Source organism: Crinia signifera, chromosome 8 (assembly GCF_055691185.1).
Source record: "Crinia signifera chromosome 8, ASM5569118v1, whole genome shotgun sequence".
Lineage (NCBI taxonomy): Eukaryota > Metazoa > Chordata > Amphibia > Anura > Myobatrachidae > Crinia > Crinia signifera.
Window position 1 is genome coordinate 151,903,001 of NC_139224.1, and position 19,778 is coordinate 151,922,778.

The following is a 19,778-nucleotide window of genomic DNA, read 5'->3' on the forward strand; positions in this document are numbered from 1 at the left end:
GCCCTGACACTTCTCCCTAAGGACGACTAAATAATTGTATTTGTCCTAAATAATGTGTCACAGGTTACAATTGATTCCATGTTCTTAATTAATCTTTAACTGTTTTAAATTGATTCTTTGTTCGTGTTATACATTATGCGATTTGAGTCAGATGCGATGGTACTTGCGCAGTTTCACGGCACTCCTGCCTGTGCATCGCATGCAAATCACATGCGATGCACCCAGAAACCGCAGCGCCCAGAAGCATAAGTCGACAGTCAAAAGGTCAACATTGTTTTTTTCACGACCCTAATGCATGTTGACCTTTTTACTGTCGACCTAGTCACCATGTACCAATGGGGAGGTGCTAGAGCAGCTAAGATGGAGCTGTACCTGGTAGAATGTGCAGGTAGTAGTATAAGGTGGGGATGAGATGGGGTGTGCTTCAGATGGTCGACAGGGTCATTAGGTTGACAGTCAAAAGGTCGACATGGGGTTTTCATGGTTTTGCCCTAGTGTGGGCATGAAATACCCGGCTTATTGCTGCAACCTACTTCATACCGGTACTGGACTCAGATTTATGTGGTGTCCTGTGACCCCAGTCCCATTGTGTTTGTATACCGATATTAGATGTCATTTTAAAACAACACTCATTTTTTCATAAAATATTTTTTTTCTTAAAACCAATTCAATCTTTTGCTCAGTAGTCAATTGTAACTACTATATTCTATAATTGTCACATATTTTATTGTACAATAGATTTATGTCACCAGTTTAAATAAATACTCATTTTATTTTACCATAACCGTGTATGTTGACTTCTTGGTTTGGTAAGTAAGCGCAGCATGCCCACGCCTATTAGCTCTAGTTCACACAACCTGGGTATTTAGTGGTGTACCCATGCACCCAGCTGCTACCACCAAACAACCGGTCTGTGGCGCAGTTTTCTCAACACCCATTCTAAACCCATGAAATACCACCTGTTGGCACAAGTCTGAAAAAAAAACACGTGAAAAAAACCATGTCAAACTTTTGACTGTGGACCTTCCCCATGTCGACCTAATGCTTGTGTCAAGCTAAGGCCTGTCGACCTATGTCAGCCTTCCTATGGTCAATCTAGTGACAGGCTATGGTGAAGAATAACCGAACATAAAATAAAGACAAACCCACGATTTCAATGAAAGTTTAATTGAATAAAAACATGAAAATAAATATTTTCTCTGCCCTTTTCATGTAATACAATGATCTTGTTTCAGTGTCTATTCCAAAAGATAAGGTGCACCAATGCCTGCGACGTCACTACCCAACTCCCTCTGCAGACAGTTGCATCCACAGAAACGAACAATATACTGTATGTACTGTATATCTCAATCAGATGGTGCCCTCTAGTGGTCACATTTTAGACTGCATTTAGAATTCAGTAGCAGTGTCCTCAACACACAAGTGCAGGATGTAAGCTAAGTTATTTCAGTTGCATGTTTTCTGATATAATCTATCCTGCAATACTGGAAACATAAAATAGCGTACTGGAAAGTGGTGCATGAAGACGCCTCTAAAGGCGCATACACACTGAGCGATTTTCACCGTTGTGGGCGGATGTCCACTTCCTCGCTCATCTGCTTGTAATACTACAGATGAGCGGTGGCCACCAGCGATGGTGCCGGACTGGGCGGCTTTCAGCTCAAAGTCGCCCAGTGTGTATGGGCCTTAGCGCAGCTGGATTCCATATATGCCAGACAAGGGAGTATCCTATTAGCAGCACTCATTTGCTATTGCCAGTAGCTTTGCAGGGGGGCTATCCAACTGAGCCCAATGCGGCACGCTCCTCCTCCCTCTGCATGGAATTTATTGGGGATTATGGGCCTAATTCAGACTTGATCGCAGGGCAAATTTGTTAAATTATGCTGCACTGCAGGTGGGGCAGATGTAACATGTGCAGAGAGAGCTAGATTTGGGTGGGCAGTGTTCAAACTGAAATCTAAATTGCAGTGTAAGAACAAAGCAGCCAGTATTTACCCTGCACAGAAACAATAAAACCCACCCAAATGTAATGCAGGCTTGAAGTCAGCCATCTCATGAGGGCCCCATTTAATACAGAGAGTGTCAGAGAATGGACAAGTATTTTGTATTGATGTTGTGTCCTTGCTGGTGCCCGCTCTGTCCTCTGATTACGAGAGACAAGAGTAAACAGAACAGGTAACTGGGAGGACGCGACGCAGACAGAAGGGGACGCAACACCAGAGTCCTGCACTTCATATCCCGAGATTCACAGATTACAACACACCAGAAAACAACCAATAAGAAAATGCCAACTGTGATGACAAAATGAGTATTTGCTCCAATTCTATCTGTAGAAACGCCTCACACACACTGCACCCAGAGTGTCACCCGTTGGAACCTGGCTCAGGAACCACGGAGCGATACTCACAGAAACTACACCAGAGATTATCTTAGTGTACACAACATATCTCCACACATTACTGTCATTACCACAATCAGTATAGTGATCATTGTAGCACCCTGCCCCCTTCCAAACCTGTGCAGTTCCACTTTCCTACCTGGGGTGTCACTGTCTGCTTTGGTGCTTCTAGTACAGTCTGGTCTGTATTGAGATACAGACCAGACTGTGCTAGAAACAGCACAGAAGAGAGCGGCAGTTCAGGCAGGGAAGAGGAACAGGTTTGATAGATGCAGGGTGCTAGAATGAACACTATCCATGTCCCATAAGGCGTAACGCCCTGTCTGTAATGACACTCTGACAAATAACTTTCTATTCACCTGTGAAGATCTCATTTAACATGAAACAATAGGACATAGTATGTTCCCGCTGTGGCTGGTGACTATGTGGCTTGTACCCTCAATGTCACTGGTACACGAGTACTGCCCCTGCGGGTGACCTGTTTCTGTGCTCAGGAAGGCAGCTGTGTCCTCACTCTGCGGAAGGAAGGCCCGGAGCTCCTGCTGGTCGGCCTATGCAGGGGAGGAGGTATAGGGAGGTACACAGTATCTGATCCGGACTGAGCGTTCAGGGTGGATGGTTTACCATATATGTCAGCCAGAGCTCCAGCTGGGCCCAGGCCAGAGTTATGGGATATCCGTTCTAGGCCAGACAGGTTCATAAGTTCATGGGCAGCCTCAGGGCCTGGGAGCTTCATCAGAGATCGGGGCAGGGTAGAACTTGGGGGCCCCAGCACTGTAGAGATCTTGTTCATTTTCCCCTTGGAATCTGGAGGACATGGAGCCAAGTAGGCTTCGTATTGAGGTAATCCGGAAGTCAGTGGTATCTTTTGGGACAACCTAGAGCCCTGATCCCCCGTAGAGCATCTCCTTCCATTGTCCGGTAACCTGGAGCAGAGAGGTAAGAACACTCAGTCTGATGTCTATGGGAAATGGTTCTATGTGATGGTCGTACGGCGTACAAGTCAGACAAATAAACAGGATCACCAGAACACACAGCAGTACACAGGCAGAACACGCTCACTATTACCTTGTGGGCTTTGTGCCCCTGGTAGACACCATCTTGGAGGACTGTGCAGGAGTGGCTGGCAGCTGGTCTAGTTGCAGGTCCCTCTCTATGGTTCTCCGCTCCTCCTTCAGCTCTGGAGAAGAACCCAGAATAAGTGGCTGATAATTCCCGTAGAGAAGGGGAAGGAAGCGGTGCGGCTACTGCACGAAATCGCTCTATTGCGGGATCAGGATTGGTGAGAATCTATAACTGCCAACTCCTCACGCCACGGTATGGTGGACTCGCCTGTCAGGGAGCCTTGTGGATGCTGTATATATACCCAGTGATGACGAGGACGATACTGGCACAACTATGCTGCCACTGCTGATTGGCTGACTGAAGATCTACTGCTCCAGCCAATAGCAATAGCTTAGCGTTGCACTACGTTATTCAGATCACGCTGCTTGTAGAGACTTTCACTTATAGATGGTGACTGTTATATAATTCTACTCCCCGTACTCTATATCCCTGACGTGTGCAGAGACTCACAGGTAGCACCTGGCTGCAGCGCTCACTGGCGGGTGACCTAAGAGACCTGCACAAAGCGTGGGATCTGAGAGGACGCAGCGGCAGATGGCACCCACAGGCAATAGCCCCATTGGTTCAGCTCTGCATGGGCAGCAGATATCCTCCGTGCAGACCCCACAGCAGGAGGGAGCCGGGATTGTCTGCTCCTCATAACCGGACAGGAGAGTTGGGCTGTGTACATGGGGAGCCCACATTCTACCACAAGGACACTGACCAGCTAATCACTTATCAGTAATGATGTTACCCAGTATAAAGAAACAGTTACCTAGGTAACTGGAGGAGCGCCTGTATGAGTTGTTACTGCCAGCAGCTGTCAAAAAAGGGGTTGTCAGTCCCTATAGAAAATACAATGGTTAGGATGGGGGGAGACAGCGCTTACATTGATGACAAAATAAGGTAAATTATAAAAAGCAATTTAATAATACAATACACATACAAATAGATAAAATGTAGTAAAAGGCACACAGAGGTGGGGGGAGGGAAGGGGAAATTGAAAGCTGCAACCACTTGATGAATTCACCTTTTGAAAGTCCACAGTTCAGTGTGTGACTAGGAGATGAAAAGGAGAGGATTGACCTCTATGCCTGGCCAAAGCGGTGTCTCGCTGGTACTTCCTCCAATTTGGTGTTGGGGGTATCAGTCCTCCCAGTTGGAATATCAGAAGTGAGATGGAGTATCCGCAGAGTAACCCCGGGTGGGTGTTTAGATAGGCTGGCTTGCCTTCCAATAGATGGTAACCTCACTCCGGTCAAATTGGCTGTAGGTGAAGGCAAAACTGGGTCTCCTGTCAACTTAGTAGGTAGTTGGTGATAGTGGCTGGATGGCAGCAGGGGTGGGTGGGCAATCAAGGTGCCTGGGCCAACGCGTTTCGCCGCTAGGAGCAGCTTTTTCAAGGTGGTTATTAATAGGCACAGGTAGGGGTATATATACCTGAAGTAATGGATCAGGCAGGTACACCTGTGTGTAAACAATTAACTTAACAATGTTAAGAAACCATTAAAAACATACCTTAATAGGAGCAGGAGACAGAGCTTAGTATATATGGAATATGTAGATGTAAAAACGAGTATTGCTTATATGATAAAACTGTTATTTTAGTCTGAAGTGCTCCGACCGGCGTCATGAGACTTCCGGTTACGCACTTCCGGTATTCGCGTGGAGCGCATGTGGAACGCACAGCGCTGTTAGAACAGCGCTATGCGGATGCTGAATCAGAGAGGAACACCATAGTATATGGTGTAATAGAGCGTAGGTAGTAAATTATGGTTATGTACGCATATTAAATAGTCACACTGGAGACGTGGGCTATTAGAAAGCATTATGTTAGGGCGGGTGTAACCAAGAACAGTGTCCCTTATTTGAGGGGAAACAAAGCTCTTCCTCTATAGGGGCCTGATTCAGCTAGTTATCACATGCAATCCACTCGAAGGAAGGAACAGGCTGGGACTTTATATAAAGCATACAATTTCAACACTTATATATTGAGATTCAAGCAAATGCTAACAAATAGTGTTAAATAACGTTATCTAGTAGATTATAGTTAAATTAAATGTAAATAGGAGCAGGTACACGTACATATATTATCGAATACAGAAAAGAACAAATAATTATCATAATTGGTACATAACAGAAAAATTAATATATAATATAAATATTATTAGTGATATAATCTAGTGTCCATAGAGAGAATGAAAAAAGATTATACTTTTACTCAAGTTGAACTTTTACTCAGGTGACAGTAATGACAAGAGTACCAACAAATATGGAGCGATCTTAGATATTGTTGCTGATGAGATAAAGAATAATGAATGAATAAATAAAACATGAAAAGGTAGAGAGGAAATCCTCTAGGCTTATTTATATGAGGTAACCATAATAATGGAAAGAAAAAGGAAAAATATGCAGTAAAATTATACTATAATACAGAATTCAGCTCGACTGCCTCGTTTAGGCCCTCCGGATGAATGGTGTGCAGTTGGAACATCCAAAAGACCTCTTGCCTACTAAGCTTTTTGAACCTGTCGCCACCTCGGTGGGTTTTAGATACAGATTCCAAGCCAATTATACTCAGTCCCTTAGGGTCACCTGCGTGGAATTCTGCAAAATGTCTTGATATGCTGTGTGTAGGGATCTGTTTTTTTATGTTTCTGCGGTGCTCCAGGAAGCGTACTTTGAGGGCTCGTGTAGTACGGCCTACGTATCCTAGGCCGCAAGGACATTGTAAAAAGTATATTGCATATTTGGTATTACAATTAATAAAGGTATCGATTTTATAGTGTTTACCTTCCCTATTCACAATCTCATAATTAGATTTTTTTGGGATATGGTTACAGGTGATACACCTATTGGCTCCACATTTATAAAAACCTTTTTGTTTTTGCCCTAACCAGATGGTTGTGGGCATCTCAGTAGGGGTGTCCTTGATGGGTTTTAGAAAACTAGGGGCTAACATATTTTTTAATGAGCGATTCTTTTTAAATACAAAGCGGGGATTGGTGGGTAATATGTCTACCAACAGGGGGTCTTGCTTAAGGATGTTATAGTTTTTATCTATAATTTTACGGATTGCCGTAGAGTGTGTATTAAAGGTGGAGATGAACATGACTTGGCTCTGATTAGAATTGGTATCTCCTTCTTTCTGACTTTTATTTTTATTTTGATACTTTAGAAGGTTCTTTCTATCCAGAGTTAATACTTCAGAAAGGGACTGATCGATTAAAGCTTTAGGGTAGCCCCTTTGTAGAAAGGACATTTTCATGTCCTCTGCTTGTTGGTTAAAGGATTTCAGGTCGGAGCAGTTCCTATACAATCTAAGGAACTGTCCCTTAGGTATACCCTTCTTCCAGGGGGGGTAATGAGCGCTACTATAGTGTAGGTAGGCGTTTGCACCAACTTCCTTAGTGTAGTTGGAGGTGATAATAGTGTCACCTTCAGCCACGAGGGTCACATCCAGGAAGGAAATCCGCCTGGGATCAAGGTGGTGAGTGAAGGATAAATTATAGGGGTTGGTATTAAGGTGATCAACAAAAGAAAGTGCTGAAGTGGGGGTCCCATCCCAAATAATAAACAGGTCATCGATGTAACGGCCATAGAGGACCAGGTTCGCCCCGAAGGGGCTGTCCCAAATTAGATGTTGCTCCACCTCCCCCATATAGAGGTTGGCGTAACTCGGAGCGAACCTGGTCCCCATGGCCGTCCCCATCACCTGCAAGAAAAAGGTGTCTTGAAACAAAAAATAGTTGTGCTCTAGAATATAACTAATAGAATCTGTGATGAAACGCTGGTGTTTCTCCCCCAGGTCCCCATCAGACACCAGTCTCCTAGCTATAACTTCCCTACCAAGTTTATGAGGGATGTTCGAGTATAAACTCGCAACATCTAAGGTGAGAAATGAATATGAATTTTTCCATTGAATATTTTGAACTAATTGCAAAAAATGAATGGTGTCTTTGATGTGGGACCTGAGGGTAGAAACCCTTGGCTGAAGAAAGGAATCGACATAAAAGGAGAGGTTGGAAGAAAGTGAATTAATACCAGAAATAATAGGTCGACCCGGGGGTGAAGTGAGGGACTTGTGAATTTTGGGGAGGTGATAGTAAATGGGAGTGAGGGGATGTTCGCAGAAAAGAAAGCGGAGTTCCTCCCTGGAGATGACCCCATCGCTGAATGCATTTTTCAATAGTTCGAAGAGTATAGAACTAAATTCTTTAGTGGGGTCCTTATCAAGGGTGGTGTAGAAATTGGGATCATAGAGCTGTCTATTGGCCTCCAGGATATAATCCTGGCGGTCCTGAATAACTATCCCTCCCCCTTTGTCGGCCTCTCTTATTATCACTGAGGTATCCTTCATCAATTTCTTGAGGGCCTGTTGTTCATTTCTTTTAAGGTTGGATTTTTTTACCTCTATTTTGGGGTTAATGTTCTGACACATATTTTTAAAATCGCCCAGAGTGGTCTTATAAAATGATTCAACATTAGACCCCTTGGATTTTAGGGGATAAAAATCCGATTTTAGTTTAAATTTTTCCCTAGAAATATCGTAAATTTTTGTGGGTTCCGGATTTTCGGACCCAATTTCCTCAAGCAGCTCCGTAAGGGCTGCGAGGGCTGGCATATCCCCTTGATCAAGTATAATAGCCGCTGCTTCGTCCTTATTTTTATAAAGAATTTGGCGCGCAAAATACCTTTTCCGGCAGAGTCCTCTGATAAACCTATTCAGTTCGACGAAAAGGTCGAATATATTGGGGGGTGCTGTTGGAGAATATTTTAACCCTTTTTCAAGGAGTGTTATTTCTGATGGTGAGAGAATTTTAGATGAGATGTTAAAGACTGACTGTTTTTTGCTAAATTTAGTTTTTAGTTTCTTCTCTCTCTCCTTTTTTCCCCCCCTTCGTCCTCGGAGTCGTAACTTCTTCCCCTTTTGGGGGTTCCTAAGTTTGGTTCCCTGTGCGGGTTGGACTCCCCTTGTGCTAGGTGTCTCTGGTCTAAAAAAACCTCCTCCTGTTCTGTTCGCTGGTTTCTAGTAGGCAATGGGTTTTTAGGGCGTGCTCCCAAAGATCTTATCTCTTGTGTAATGGGGGGATTTGTTCTTTCCCTTTGCATTGAGGGGCAGTTGGTATTATAGATAGTTTGACGGTGTTTATCGAGGGTCTGTGAATCGGGCTGAACTCGGGATCTTCGTGAATAGTCACCTGAGTACTTCCTCCCTGAATAATTTTGTTTTGAGAAGGATTTTTTCCTATATTGTTTTCTCTCCGGAAACCGTCTCACGGAAGAGATAGGTATATAGTTGGGATCCGTATCCTCTCTCTTGTTTCTATTTTTATCTTTATCCCTATAGGACCTCACTGTACCATGTTTGTAATCCTCTAAATCTCTTCTGAATTTTTTACTTTTCATTTCAACCACAGATTGTTCAAACTTTGTTATCTTATCGTTTGTGCTCTCATCTCTCTCTTTATACTCCTTGGTCTGCTTGTATACATCCATTTTGAGTTTCAATTTGTTTATTTCTTCTATTGTCTTATCTGCCTGTATCTTCCTATACCTAATCACTACTTTCATGAGTTCAATTGAACATCTGTCCAAAGTTTGTTCCCATTCATTTTGGAATTCAGACTCCGGCTGGAAAATAGAGGGTTTGAACAATCGCAAACCTCTTGGAATGATATTTTTATCTAAATATTTTTGTAAATTCGTATTGTCCAGCCAGTGTCTCAATTCGGTTTTCAACAGTTTTTCCAAATTCACAAAATCATCTCTTAATTCATAATTAGCATTGTCTTTTTCAAAGACAGGTTGTTCCCATCGGGAAAAATAAGCTTGTCTCCTGCTCATTCTGTCATCAAAGTTAGCAAAGCAACTCATACTGTCTGCTCCGCACTCGACTAAGAAAACAATAGAAAGAAACAGTTACCTAGGTAACTGGAGGAGCGCCTGTATGAGTTGTTACTGCCAGCAGCTGTCAAAAAAGGGGTTGTCAGTCCCTATAGAAAATACAATGGTTAGGATGGGGGGAGACAGCGCTTACATTGATGACAAAATAAGGTAAATTATAAAAAGCAATTTAATAATACAATACACATACAAATAGATAAAATGTAGTAAAAGGCACACAGAGGTGGGGGGAGGGAAGGGGAAATTGAAAGCTGCAACCACTTGATGAATTCACCTTTTGAAAGTCCACAGTTCAGTGTGTGACTAGGAGATGAAAAGGAGAGGATTGACCTCTATGCCTGGCCAAAGCGGTGTCTCGCTGGTACTTCCTCCAATTTGGTGTTGGGGGTATCAGTCCTCCCAGTTGGAATATCAGAAGTGAGATGGAGTATCCGCAGAGTAACCCCGGGTGGGTGTTTAGATAGGCTGGCTTGCCTTCCAATAGATGGTAACCTCACTCCGGTCAAATTGGCTGTAGGTGAAGGCAAAACTGGGTCTCCTGTCAACTTAGTAGGTAGTTGGTGATAGTGGCTGGATGGCAGCAGGGGTGGGTGGGCAATCAAGGTGCCTGGGCCAACGCGTTTCGCCGCTAGGAGCAGCTTTTTCAAGGTGGTTATTAATAGGCACAGGTAGGGGTATATATACCTGAAGTAATGGATCAGGCAGGTACACCTGTGTGTAAACAATTAACTTAACAATGTTAAGAAACCATTAAAAACATACCTTAATAGGAGCAGGAGACAGAGCTTAGTATATATGGAATATGTAGATGTAAAAACGAGTATTGCTTATATGATAAAACTGTTATATACTGTTACTGGGGATATGCCAGCCCTCGCAGCCCTTACGGAGCTGCTTGAGGAAATTGGGTCCGAAAATCCGGAACCCACAAAAATTTACGATATTTCTAGGGAAAAATTTAAACTAAAATCGGATTTTTATCCCCTAAAATCCAAGGGGTCTAATGTTGAATCATTTTATAAGACCACTCTGGGCGATTTTAAAAATATGTGTCAGAACATTAACCCCAAAATAGAGGTAAAAAAATCCAACCTTAAAAGAAATGAACAACAGGCCCTCAAGAAATTGATGAAGGATACCTCAGTGATAATAAGAGAGGCCGACAAAGGGGGAGGGATAGTTATTCAGGACCGCCAGGATTATATCCTGGAGGCCAATAGACAGCTCTATGATCCCAATTTCTACACCACCCTTGATAAGGACCCCACTAAAGAATTTAGTTCTATACTCTTCGAACTATTGAAAAATGCATTCAGCGATGGGGTCATCTCCAGGGAGGAACTCCGCTTTCTTTTCTGCGAACATCCCCTCACTCCCATTTACTATCACCTCCCCAAAATTCACAAGTCCCTCACTTCACCCCCGGGTCGACCTATTATTTCTGGTATTAATTCACTTTCTTCCAACCTCTCCTTTTATGTCGATTCCTTTCTTCAGCCAAGGGTTTCTACCCTCAGGTCCCACATCAAAGACACCATTCATTTTTTGCAATTAGTTCAAAATATTCAATGGAAAAATTCATATTCATTTCTCACCTTAGATGTTGCGAGTTTATACTCGAACATCCCTCATAAACTTGGTAGGGAAGTTATAGCTAGGAGACTGGTGTCTGATGGGGACCTGGGGGAGAAACACCAGCGTTTCATCACAGATTCTATTAGTTATATTCTAGAGCACAACTATTTTTTGTTTCAAGACACCTTTTTCTTGCAGGTGATGGGGACGGCCATGGGGACCAGGTTCGCTCCGAGTTACGCCAACCTCTATATGGGGGAGGTGGAGCAACATCTAATTTGGGACAGCCCCTTCGGGGCGAACCTGGTCCTCTATGGCCGTTACATCGATGACCTGTTTATTATTTGGGATGGGACCCCCACTTCAGCACTTTCTTTTGTTGATCACCTTAATACCAACCCCTATAATTTATCCTTCACTCACCACCTTGATCCCAGGCGGATTTCCTTCCTGGATGTGACCCTCGTGGCTGAAGGTGACACTATTATCACCTCCAACTACACTAAGGAAGTTGGTGCAAACGCCTACCTACACTATAGTAGCGCTCATTACCCCCCCTGGAAGAAGGGTATACCTAAGGGACAGTTCCTTAGATTGTATAGGAACTGCTCCGACCTGAAATCCTTTAACCAACAAGCAGAGGACATGAAAATGTCCTTTCTACAAAGGGGCTACCCTAAAGCTTTAATCGATCAGTCCCTTTCTGAAGTATTAACTCTGGATAGAAAGAACCTTCTAAAGTATCAAAATAAAAATAAAAGTCAGAAAGAAGGAGATACCAATTCTAATCAGAGCCAAGTCATGTTCATCTCCACCTTTAATACACACTCTACGGCAATCCGTAAAATTATAGATAAAAACTATAACATCCTTAAGCAAGACCCCCTGTTGGTAGACATATTACCCACCAATCCCCGCTTTGTATTTAAAAAGAATCGCTCATTAAAAAATATGTTAGCCCCTAGTTTTCTAAAACCCATCAAGGACACCCCTACTGAGATGCCCACAACCATCTGGTTAGGGCAAAAACAAAAAGGTTTTTATAAATGTGGAGCCAATAGGTGTATCACCTGTAACCATATCCCAAAAAAATCGAATTATGAGATTGTGAATAGGGAAGGTAAACACTATAAAATCGATACCTTTATTAATTGTAATACCAAATATGCAATATACTTTTTACAATGTCCTTGCGGCCTAGGATACGTAGGCCGTACTACACGAGCCCTCAAAGTACGCTTCCTGGAGCACCGCAGAAACATAAAAAAACAGATCCCTACACACAGCATATCAAGACATTTTGCAGAATTCCACGCAGGTGACCCTAAGGGACTGAGTATAATTGGCTTGGAATCTGTATCTAAAACCCACCGAGGTGGCGACAGGTTCAAAAAGCTTAGTAGGCAAGAGGTCTTTTGGATGTTCCAACTGCACACCATTCATCCGGAGGGCCTAAACGAGGCAGTCGAGCTGAATTCTGTATTATAGTATAATTTTACTGCATATTTTTCCTTTTTCTTTCCATTATTATGGTTACCTCATATAAATAAGCCTAGAGGATTTCCTCTCTACCTTTTCATGTTTTATTTATTCATTCATTATTCTTTATCTCATCAGCAACAATATCTAAGATCGCTCCATATTTGTTGGTACTCTTGTCATTACTGTCACCTGAGTAAAAGTTCAACTTGAGTAAAAGTATAATCTTTTTTCATTCTCTCTATGGACACTAGATTATATCACTAATAATATTTATATTATATATTAATTTTTCTGTTATGTACCAATTATGATAATTATTTGTTCTTTTCTGTATTCGATAATATATGTACGTGTACCTGCTCCTATTTACATTTAATTTAACTATAATCTACTAGATAACGTTATTTAACACTATTTGTTAGCATTTGCTTGAATCTCAATATATAAGTGTTGAAATTGTATGCTTTATATAAAGTCCCAGCCTGTTCCTTCCTTCGAGTGGATTGCATGTGATAACTAGCTGAATCAGGCCCCTATAGAGGAAGAGCTTTGTTTCCCCTCAAATAAGGGACACTGTTCTTGGTTACACCCGCCCTAACATAATGCTTTCTAATAGCCCACGTCTCCAGTGTGACTATTTAATATGCGTACATAACCATAATTTACTACCTACGCTCTATTACACCATATACTATGGTGTTCCTCTCTGATTCAGCATCCGCATAGCGCTGTTCTAACAGCGCTGTGCGTTCCACATGCGCTCCACGCGAATACCGGAAGTGCGTAACCGGAAGTCTCATGACGCCGGTCGGAGCACTTCAGACTAAAATAACAGTTTTATCATATAAGCAATACTCGTTTTTACATCTACATATTCCATATATACTAAGCTCTGTCTCCTGCTCCTATTAAGGTATGTTTTTAATGGTTTCTTAACATTGTTAAGTTAATTGTTTACACACAGGTGTACCTGCCTGATCCATTACTTCAGGTATATATACCCCTACCTGTGCCTAGTAATAACCACCTTGAAAAAGCTGCTCCTAGCGGCGAAACGCGTTGGCCCAGGCACCTTGATTGCCCACCCACCCCTGCTGCCATCCAGCCACTATCACCAACTACCTACTAAGTTGACAGGAGACCCAGTTTTGCCTTCACCTACAGCCAATTTGACCGGAGTGAGGTTACCATCTATTGGAAGGCAAGCCAGCCTATCTAAACACCCACCCGGGGTTACTCTGCGGATACTCCATCTCACTTCTGATATTCCAACTGGGAGGACTGATACCCCCAACACCAAATTGGAGGAAGTACCAGCGAGACACCGCTTTGGCCAGGCATAGAGGTCAATCCTCTCCTTTTCATCTCCTAGTCACACACTGAACTGTGGACTTTCAAAAGGTGAATTCATCAAGTGGTTGCAGCTTTCAATTTCCCCTTCCCTCCCCCCACCTCTGTGTGCCTTTTACTACATTTTATCTATTTGTATGTGTATTGTATTATTAAATTGCTTTTTATAATTTACCTTATTTTGTCATCAATGTAAGCGCTGTCTCCCCCCATCCTAACCATGTTACCCAGTATGTAAGAGATTGTTCTCATTACCTGTCAGCGAGGGCTCAGGCAGCGGCGTCTGTGCATCCTCTGCATCCAGATAGTCTTCCTCTAGGCAATGCTGTAATGGGAAGAGGAGGAGTCTGCTCAATAAGTCCAACTATCTACACTGAGTATAGAGAGGAGAATCTACAGATGTCAGGCAAAATGTATGTGCGAGGTGCGGGCTGTCCAGGAATCTGTGTGTTATAGCATCCTGAGTGTGACTGACAGCTACAATGATTCCCAGTAACTGGGATACAGTACAGGAAACTAATAATCCCTCCAGTAGGGGCTGTGTGCTGTGACATCCTGACTCTGGGAGTGACTGACAGCTACAATGATCCCCAGTAACTGGGATACAGTACAGGGAAACTAATAATCACTCCAGTAGGGGCTGTGTGCTGTGACATCCTGACTCTGGGTGTGACTGACAGCTACAATGATCACCAGTAACTGGGATATAGTACAGGGAAACTAATAATCACTCCAGTAGGGGCTGTGTGCTGTGACATCCTGACTCTGGGTGTGACTGACAGCTACAATGATCCCCAGTAACTGGGATACAGTGCAGGGAAACTAATAATCACTCCAGTAGGGGCTGTGTGCTGTGTCATCCTGACTCTGGGAGTGACTGACAGCTACAATGATGCCAGTAACTGGGATACAGTGCAGGGAAACTAATAATCACTCCAGTAGGGGCTGTGTGCTGTGACATCCTGACTCTGGGTGTGACTGACAGCTACAATGATCCCCAGTAGCTGGGATACAGTACAGGGAAACTAATAATCCCTCCAGTAGGGGCTGTGTGCTGTGACATCCTGACTCTGGGTGTGACTGACAGCTACAATGATCCCCAGTAGCTGGGATACAGTACAGGGAAACTAATAATCACTCCAGTAGGGGCTGTGTGCTGTAACTCCTGACTCTGGGTGTGACTGACAGCTACAATGATCCCCAGTAACTGGGATACAGTGCAGGGAAACTAATAATCACTCCAGTAGGGGCTGTGTGCTGTGTCATCCTGACTCTGGGAGTGACTGACAGCTACAATGATGCCAGTAACTGGGATACAGTGCAGGGAAACTAATAATCACTCCAGTAGGGGCTGTGTGCTGTGACATCCTGACTCTGGGTGTGACTGACAGCTACAATGATCCCCAGTAGCTGGGATACAGTACAGGGAAACTAATAATCCCTCCAGTAGGGGCTGTGTGCTGTGACATCCTGACTCTGGGTGTGACTGACAGCTACAATGATCCCCAGTAGCTGGGATACAGTACAGGGAAACTAATAATCACTCCAGTAGGGGCTGTGTGCTGTAACTCCTGACTCTGGGTGTGACTGACAGCTACAATGATCCCCAGTAACTGGGATACAGTGCAGGGAAACTAATAATCACTCCAGTAGGGGCTGTGTGCTGTGTCATCCTGACTCTGGGAGTGACTGACAGCTACAATGATGCCAATAACTGGGATACAGTGCAGGGAAACTAATAATCACTCCAGTAGGGGCTGTGTGCTGTGACATCCTGACTCTGGGTGTGACTGACAGCTACAATGATCCCCAGTAGCTGGGATACAGTACAGGGAAACTAATAATCTCTCCAGTAGGGGCTGTGTGCTGTGACATCCTGACTCTGGGTGTGACTGACAGCTACAATGATCCCCAGTAGCTGGGATACAGTACAGGGAAACTAATAATCACTCCAGTAGGGGCTGTGTGCTGTAACTCCTGACTCTGGGTGTGACTGACAGCTACAATGATCCCCAGTAACTGGGATACAGTACAGGGAAACTAATAATCACTCCAGTAGGGGCTGTGTGCTGTGACATCCTGACTCTGGGAGTGACTGACAGCTACAATGATCCCCAGTAACTGGGATATTGTACAGGGAAACTAATAATCCCTCCAGTAGGGGCTGTGGTGTGCTGTGACATCCTGACTCTGGGTGTGACTGACAGCTACAATGATCCCCAGTAACTGGGATACAGTACAGGGAAACTAATAATCACTCCAGTAGGGGCTGTGTGCTGTAACTCCTGACTCTGGGTGTGACTGACAGCTACAATGATCCCCAGTAACTGGGATACAGTGCAGGGAAACTAATAATCACTCCAGTAGGGGCTGTGTGCTGTGTCATCCTGACTCTGGGAGTGACTGACAGCTACAATGATGCCAGTAACTGGGATACAGTGCAGGGAAACTAATAATCACTCCAGTAGGGGCTGTGTGCTGTGACATCCTGACTCTGGGTGTGACTGACAGCTACAATGATCCCCAGTAGCTGGGATACAGTACAGGGAAACTAATAATCCCTCCAGTAGGGGCTGTGTGCTGTGACATCCTGACTCTGGGTGTGACTGACAGCTACAATGATCCCCAGTAGCTGGGATACAGTACAGGGAAACTAATAATCACTCCAGTAGGGGCTGTGTGCTGTAACTCCTGACTCTGGGTGTGACTGACAGCTACAATGATCCCCAGTAACTGGGATACAGTACAGGGAAACTAATAATCACTCCAGTAGGGGCTGTGTGCTGTGACATCCTGACTCTGGGAGTGACTGACATCTACAATGATCCCCAGTAACTGGGATATTGTACACGGAAACTAATAATCCCTCCAGTAGGGGCTGTGGTGTGCTGTGACATCCTGACTCTGGGTGTGACTGACAGCTACAATGATCCCCAGTAACTGGGATACAGTACAGGGAAACTAATAATCACTCCAGTAGGGGCTGTGTGCTGTAACTCCTGACTCTGGGTGTGACTGACAGCTACAATGATCACCAGTAACTTGGAAACTGTACAGGGAAACTAATAATCACTCCAGTAGGGGCTGTGTGCTGTAACTCCTGACTCTGGGTGTGACTGACAGCTACAATGATCCCCAGTAACTTGGAAACTGTACAGGGGTTGGAATTTTGTGCAGCACTCCCAGAAAATGCTGGGTGGCCATCCACAAACGGTGTCTGGCTGTCAATCAGTCAATCAGTCAGTCATCGTATGGTCTGCTGTGATCACAGGCCATCGCTTGCCGTGCTCGTGCATGCATAGTCCTCAACTAATCGCCAGGGCTGCAAATTCATAGGGACTGTATCGCCCCCTACGTGCTGTGGCATCCTGATTCTGTGTGACCAGTGTTATACTGGGGCACGTTTAAAAGGTGTGGCCAGCCAGCACAGGAGGTGTGGCCAGCCTTTAGAGACCATTGACCCAATAAAGTAGTGGGACTCTGCTGGGATTCCCATGAACCCCTATGGGCCAGTGCAACAGTGAGAGATTTTCACATGTCTAAGCTTCAGTCAGTAGGGAACACCCGAATTCTCCTGACTCCTCCCTGGAGAAGGGGTAAATAATATTTTATTACAATTGATGTTATTAATGCTTTGCACCTCAATGAGCCACAGTTGCCTACTCTCCCGGATAGGACAGAAGTCCTCCCAAAATTAGGTGGCGCTCCCAGCCCCCTTAAAAAGGTAGGCAAGTCTCCCAGAGACTACCTCTCCAGCCCGAGCTCAGGTTATGCAGATTTCCTTGACAAGGCTGAACAGATTCAAAGACTATTCTGAGTCAGCTATAGCTCGCATAGAGTGATCAAGTGTTGGGACCATCACGACTGGTGATCTGATGCTGGGTCTCCAGCCTCAGTCCTCTGACAGAAGAATCTGCGGCCCCTACACTATGACAGGAGCAGAGTGCTGCACATAATGTCACAGTGCAGCACCAGGCCCCTTTCACTGAGAAGAAGTCAGCATTTTGGTGTCGAAGGGTGACACCCGGGTTCAGCCCGCACCTTCCAAGTGACACCACTGGTTGGAGTTAGTTGAGGGTTGGAACTGAGAACTACTGCTCTAGATGGGACAGATATGAGAGACATGTACTTCCTCCCAAATAATAACATATGGCCACCTACCTGCAGAACCGCAATGTGTTTCTCCAGAGTCCGACACTCGTCATAGAATAGGGATCTGCAAAATATATGTTTCAGGGTCAGTGAAAATATATTTATTCTACCCAATTCCCACCCCTTTATTCTATTCTACCTGTTTACAATCCTCTTGTATTCTATTCTAACCAATTACCTCCCTCTGATCTATTCTATGGGATTACCCCACTTTTAATATTCTACCCGATTAACCCTCTCTATTCTATTGTACACATGGGCCCTGATTCTGGTTCACTTGCAACTTCCTCATCATTGCGGTCACCGCTACGCCAGTTACGTTCACCACTCCTTAACCGCTAAGTAAGGATTTTTGGCGAGGGAACCGTTACATATCTGCTCTAGAGGCATTTTTTGAGGTAAAAGAAGTTTACTATATTATCATTGTCCCCTCACGGCTTACTTCACTCGCCACGCTTCGGGCTCGGTGGCTCGCATAGCTTGCCACAACTTTACTATAGGTAATAGATGGTAGGGTGGACACAGGAGGGTGGCATGGACCCAGGGTGGTGGTGCAGCCATACAGTATGTAAGTTCCATAGCATTAGCCGTGGTCCAAAGTTGAGGAAGTACCGAAGATTCTCTCTCTTTAATGGACAAAACCATGCAACATGTTAGATGTAACATGTGCAGAGAGAGTAACATTGAGGTGGGGTTTGTACTACAAACTGATTGCTTTATTTTGACACTGCAATATAGATGACAGTATTTACCTTGCACAGAAACAAAATAACACCCAAATCTAAAGGCCCCCATACACTAGGGCGACTTGTCCTAAGGACAAGTCAGCCCCGATTTCCCCTGAGCTTCCCCGGCAGCTCCCCGGGGGATCTTGATAAGATTTGGCACTTGATGTGCCATTTTTTACATGTGATAAATCAAATGCGATTTATCACATGTAAAAATCCGGGGAGCGGGAGCGGCAGGAGCAGGCTGGGAGTAGGGACCGGTCCGGGGGAGCGGCGCGAGATGTAGCTGCAGGCAGGGAGCGGGGACCACGGCACAGAGCAGAGCAGAAAGACGGGGGCGCAGCGGGAGAATAGAAAGAAATCCTATTCAAAAGACTGGGCGGCCGCTGATTGGCTGGGAACTCCCCACTCCCAGCCTGCTCCTGCCACTCCCCCAGACGGCTGTACATGATTTATCTTATGTGCAGACCGTCCGACATCCGGATCTGATCCGATGCGCACGGGACCGCGCATCGGATCAGATGTCATACCGTACGCAATTTGGCCAATTTCACCCGATTTCTCGGCCCAATCCTCCAGAATCGGGTGAAATCGGGGCCAAATCGCGTAGTGTATGGGGGCCTTAACTCTCTCTGCACATGTTACATCTGCCCCACCTGCAGTGCACATGGTTTTTTGTCCATTAGAGAATTTGCTTTTGCGAGTGAACCAGAATCAGGGCCACACAACACTCCTCTATTCTATTTAAAAAATTACACCCCTCTTTAATTTATTGTATCCTAACAACTCTCAATTCTATTCGATCTTTCTATTTTACTGCTACATATACCAAACTCTATTCTGTTTTCTATCACACTCCCTCCTCCCCTTTTTTATATTCTATATAGTTCAATCCCCTCTATTCTATCCGACTACTATCCTTCTATACTATTCTACTTAATTACCACCTATTCTTCCAGATAAAACTAATGAATATGCAAGTGCTATATCCTATATTAAGGGATCTGCAGTGATATTTGGAAGACGTTACTTGAGCTGTGCACAAGGTGGCAGCTACAAGAAGTAACCAGAATACACTCAAT

At 44.4% G+C, this 19,778-nt stretch overlaps 1 protein-coding gene across 1 annotated transcript in view; it reads right to left on the bottom strand.

Annotated features, from left to right (window-relative positions):
• Positions 1–1,203: 1,203 nt before the first annotated feature.
• The window catches only part of LOC146026607 (coiled-coil domain-containing protein 24-like), a 38,861-nt gene continuing 20,286 nt past the window's right edge, over positions 1,204–19,778 (bottom strand). The window contains exons 6-9 of the mRNA XM_083157418.1: positions 17,978–18,032; positions 14,072–14,141; positions 3,467–3,578; positions 1,204–3,324 (exon numbers count right to left, since the gene is read on the bottom strand). Of these exons, the coding sequence (XP_083013544.1) occupies positions 2,889–3,324; positions 3,467–3,578; positions 14,072–14,141; positions 17,978–18,032 (673 nt within the window). The 3' untranslated portion in view covers positions 1,204–2,888. The remainder of the gene's footprint in view (positions 3,325–3,466; positions 3,579–14,071; positions 14,142–17,977; positions 18,033–19,778) is intronic.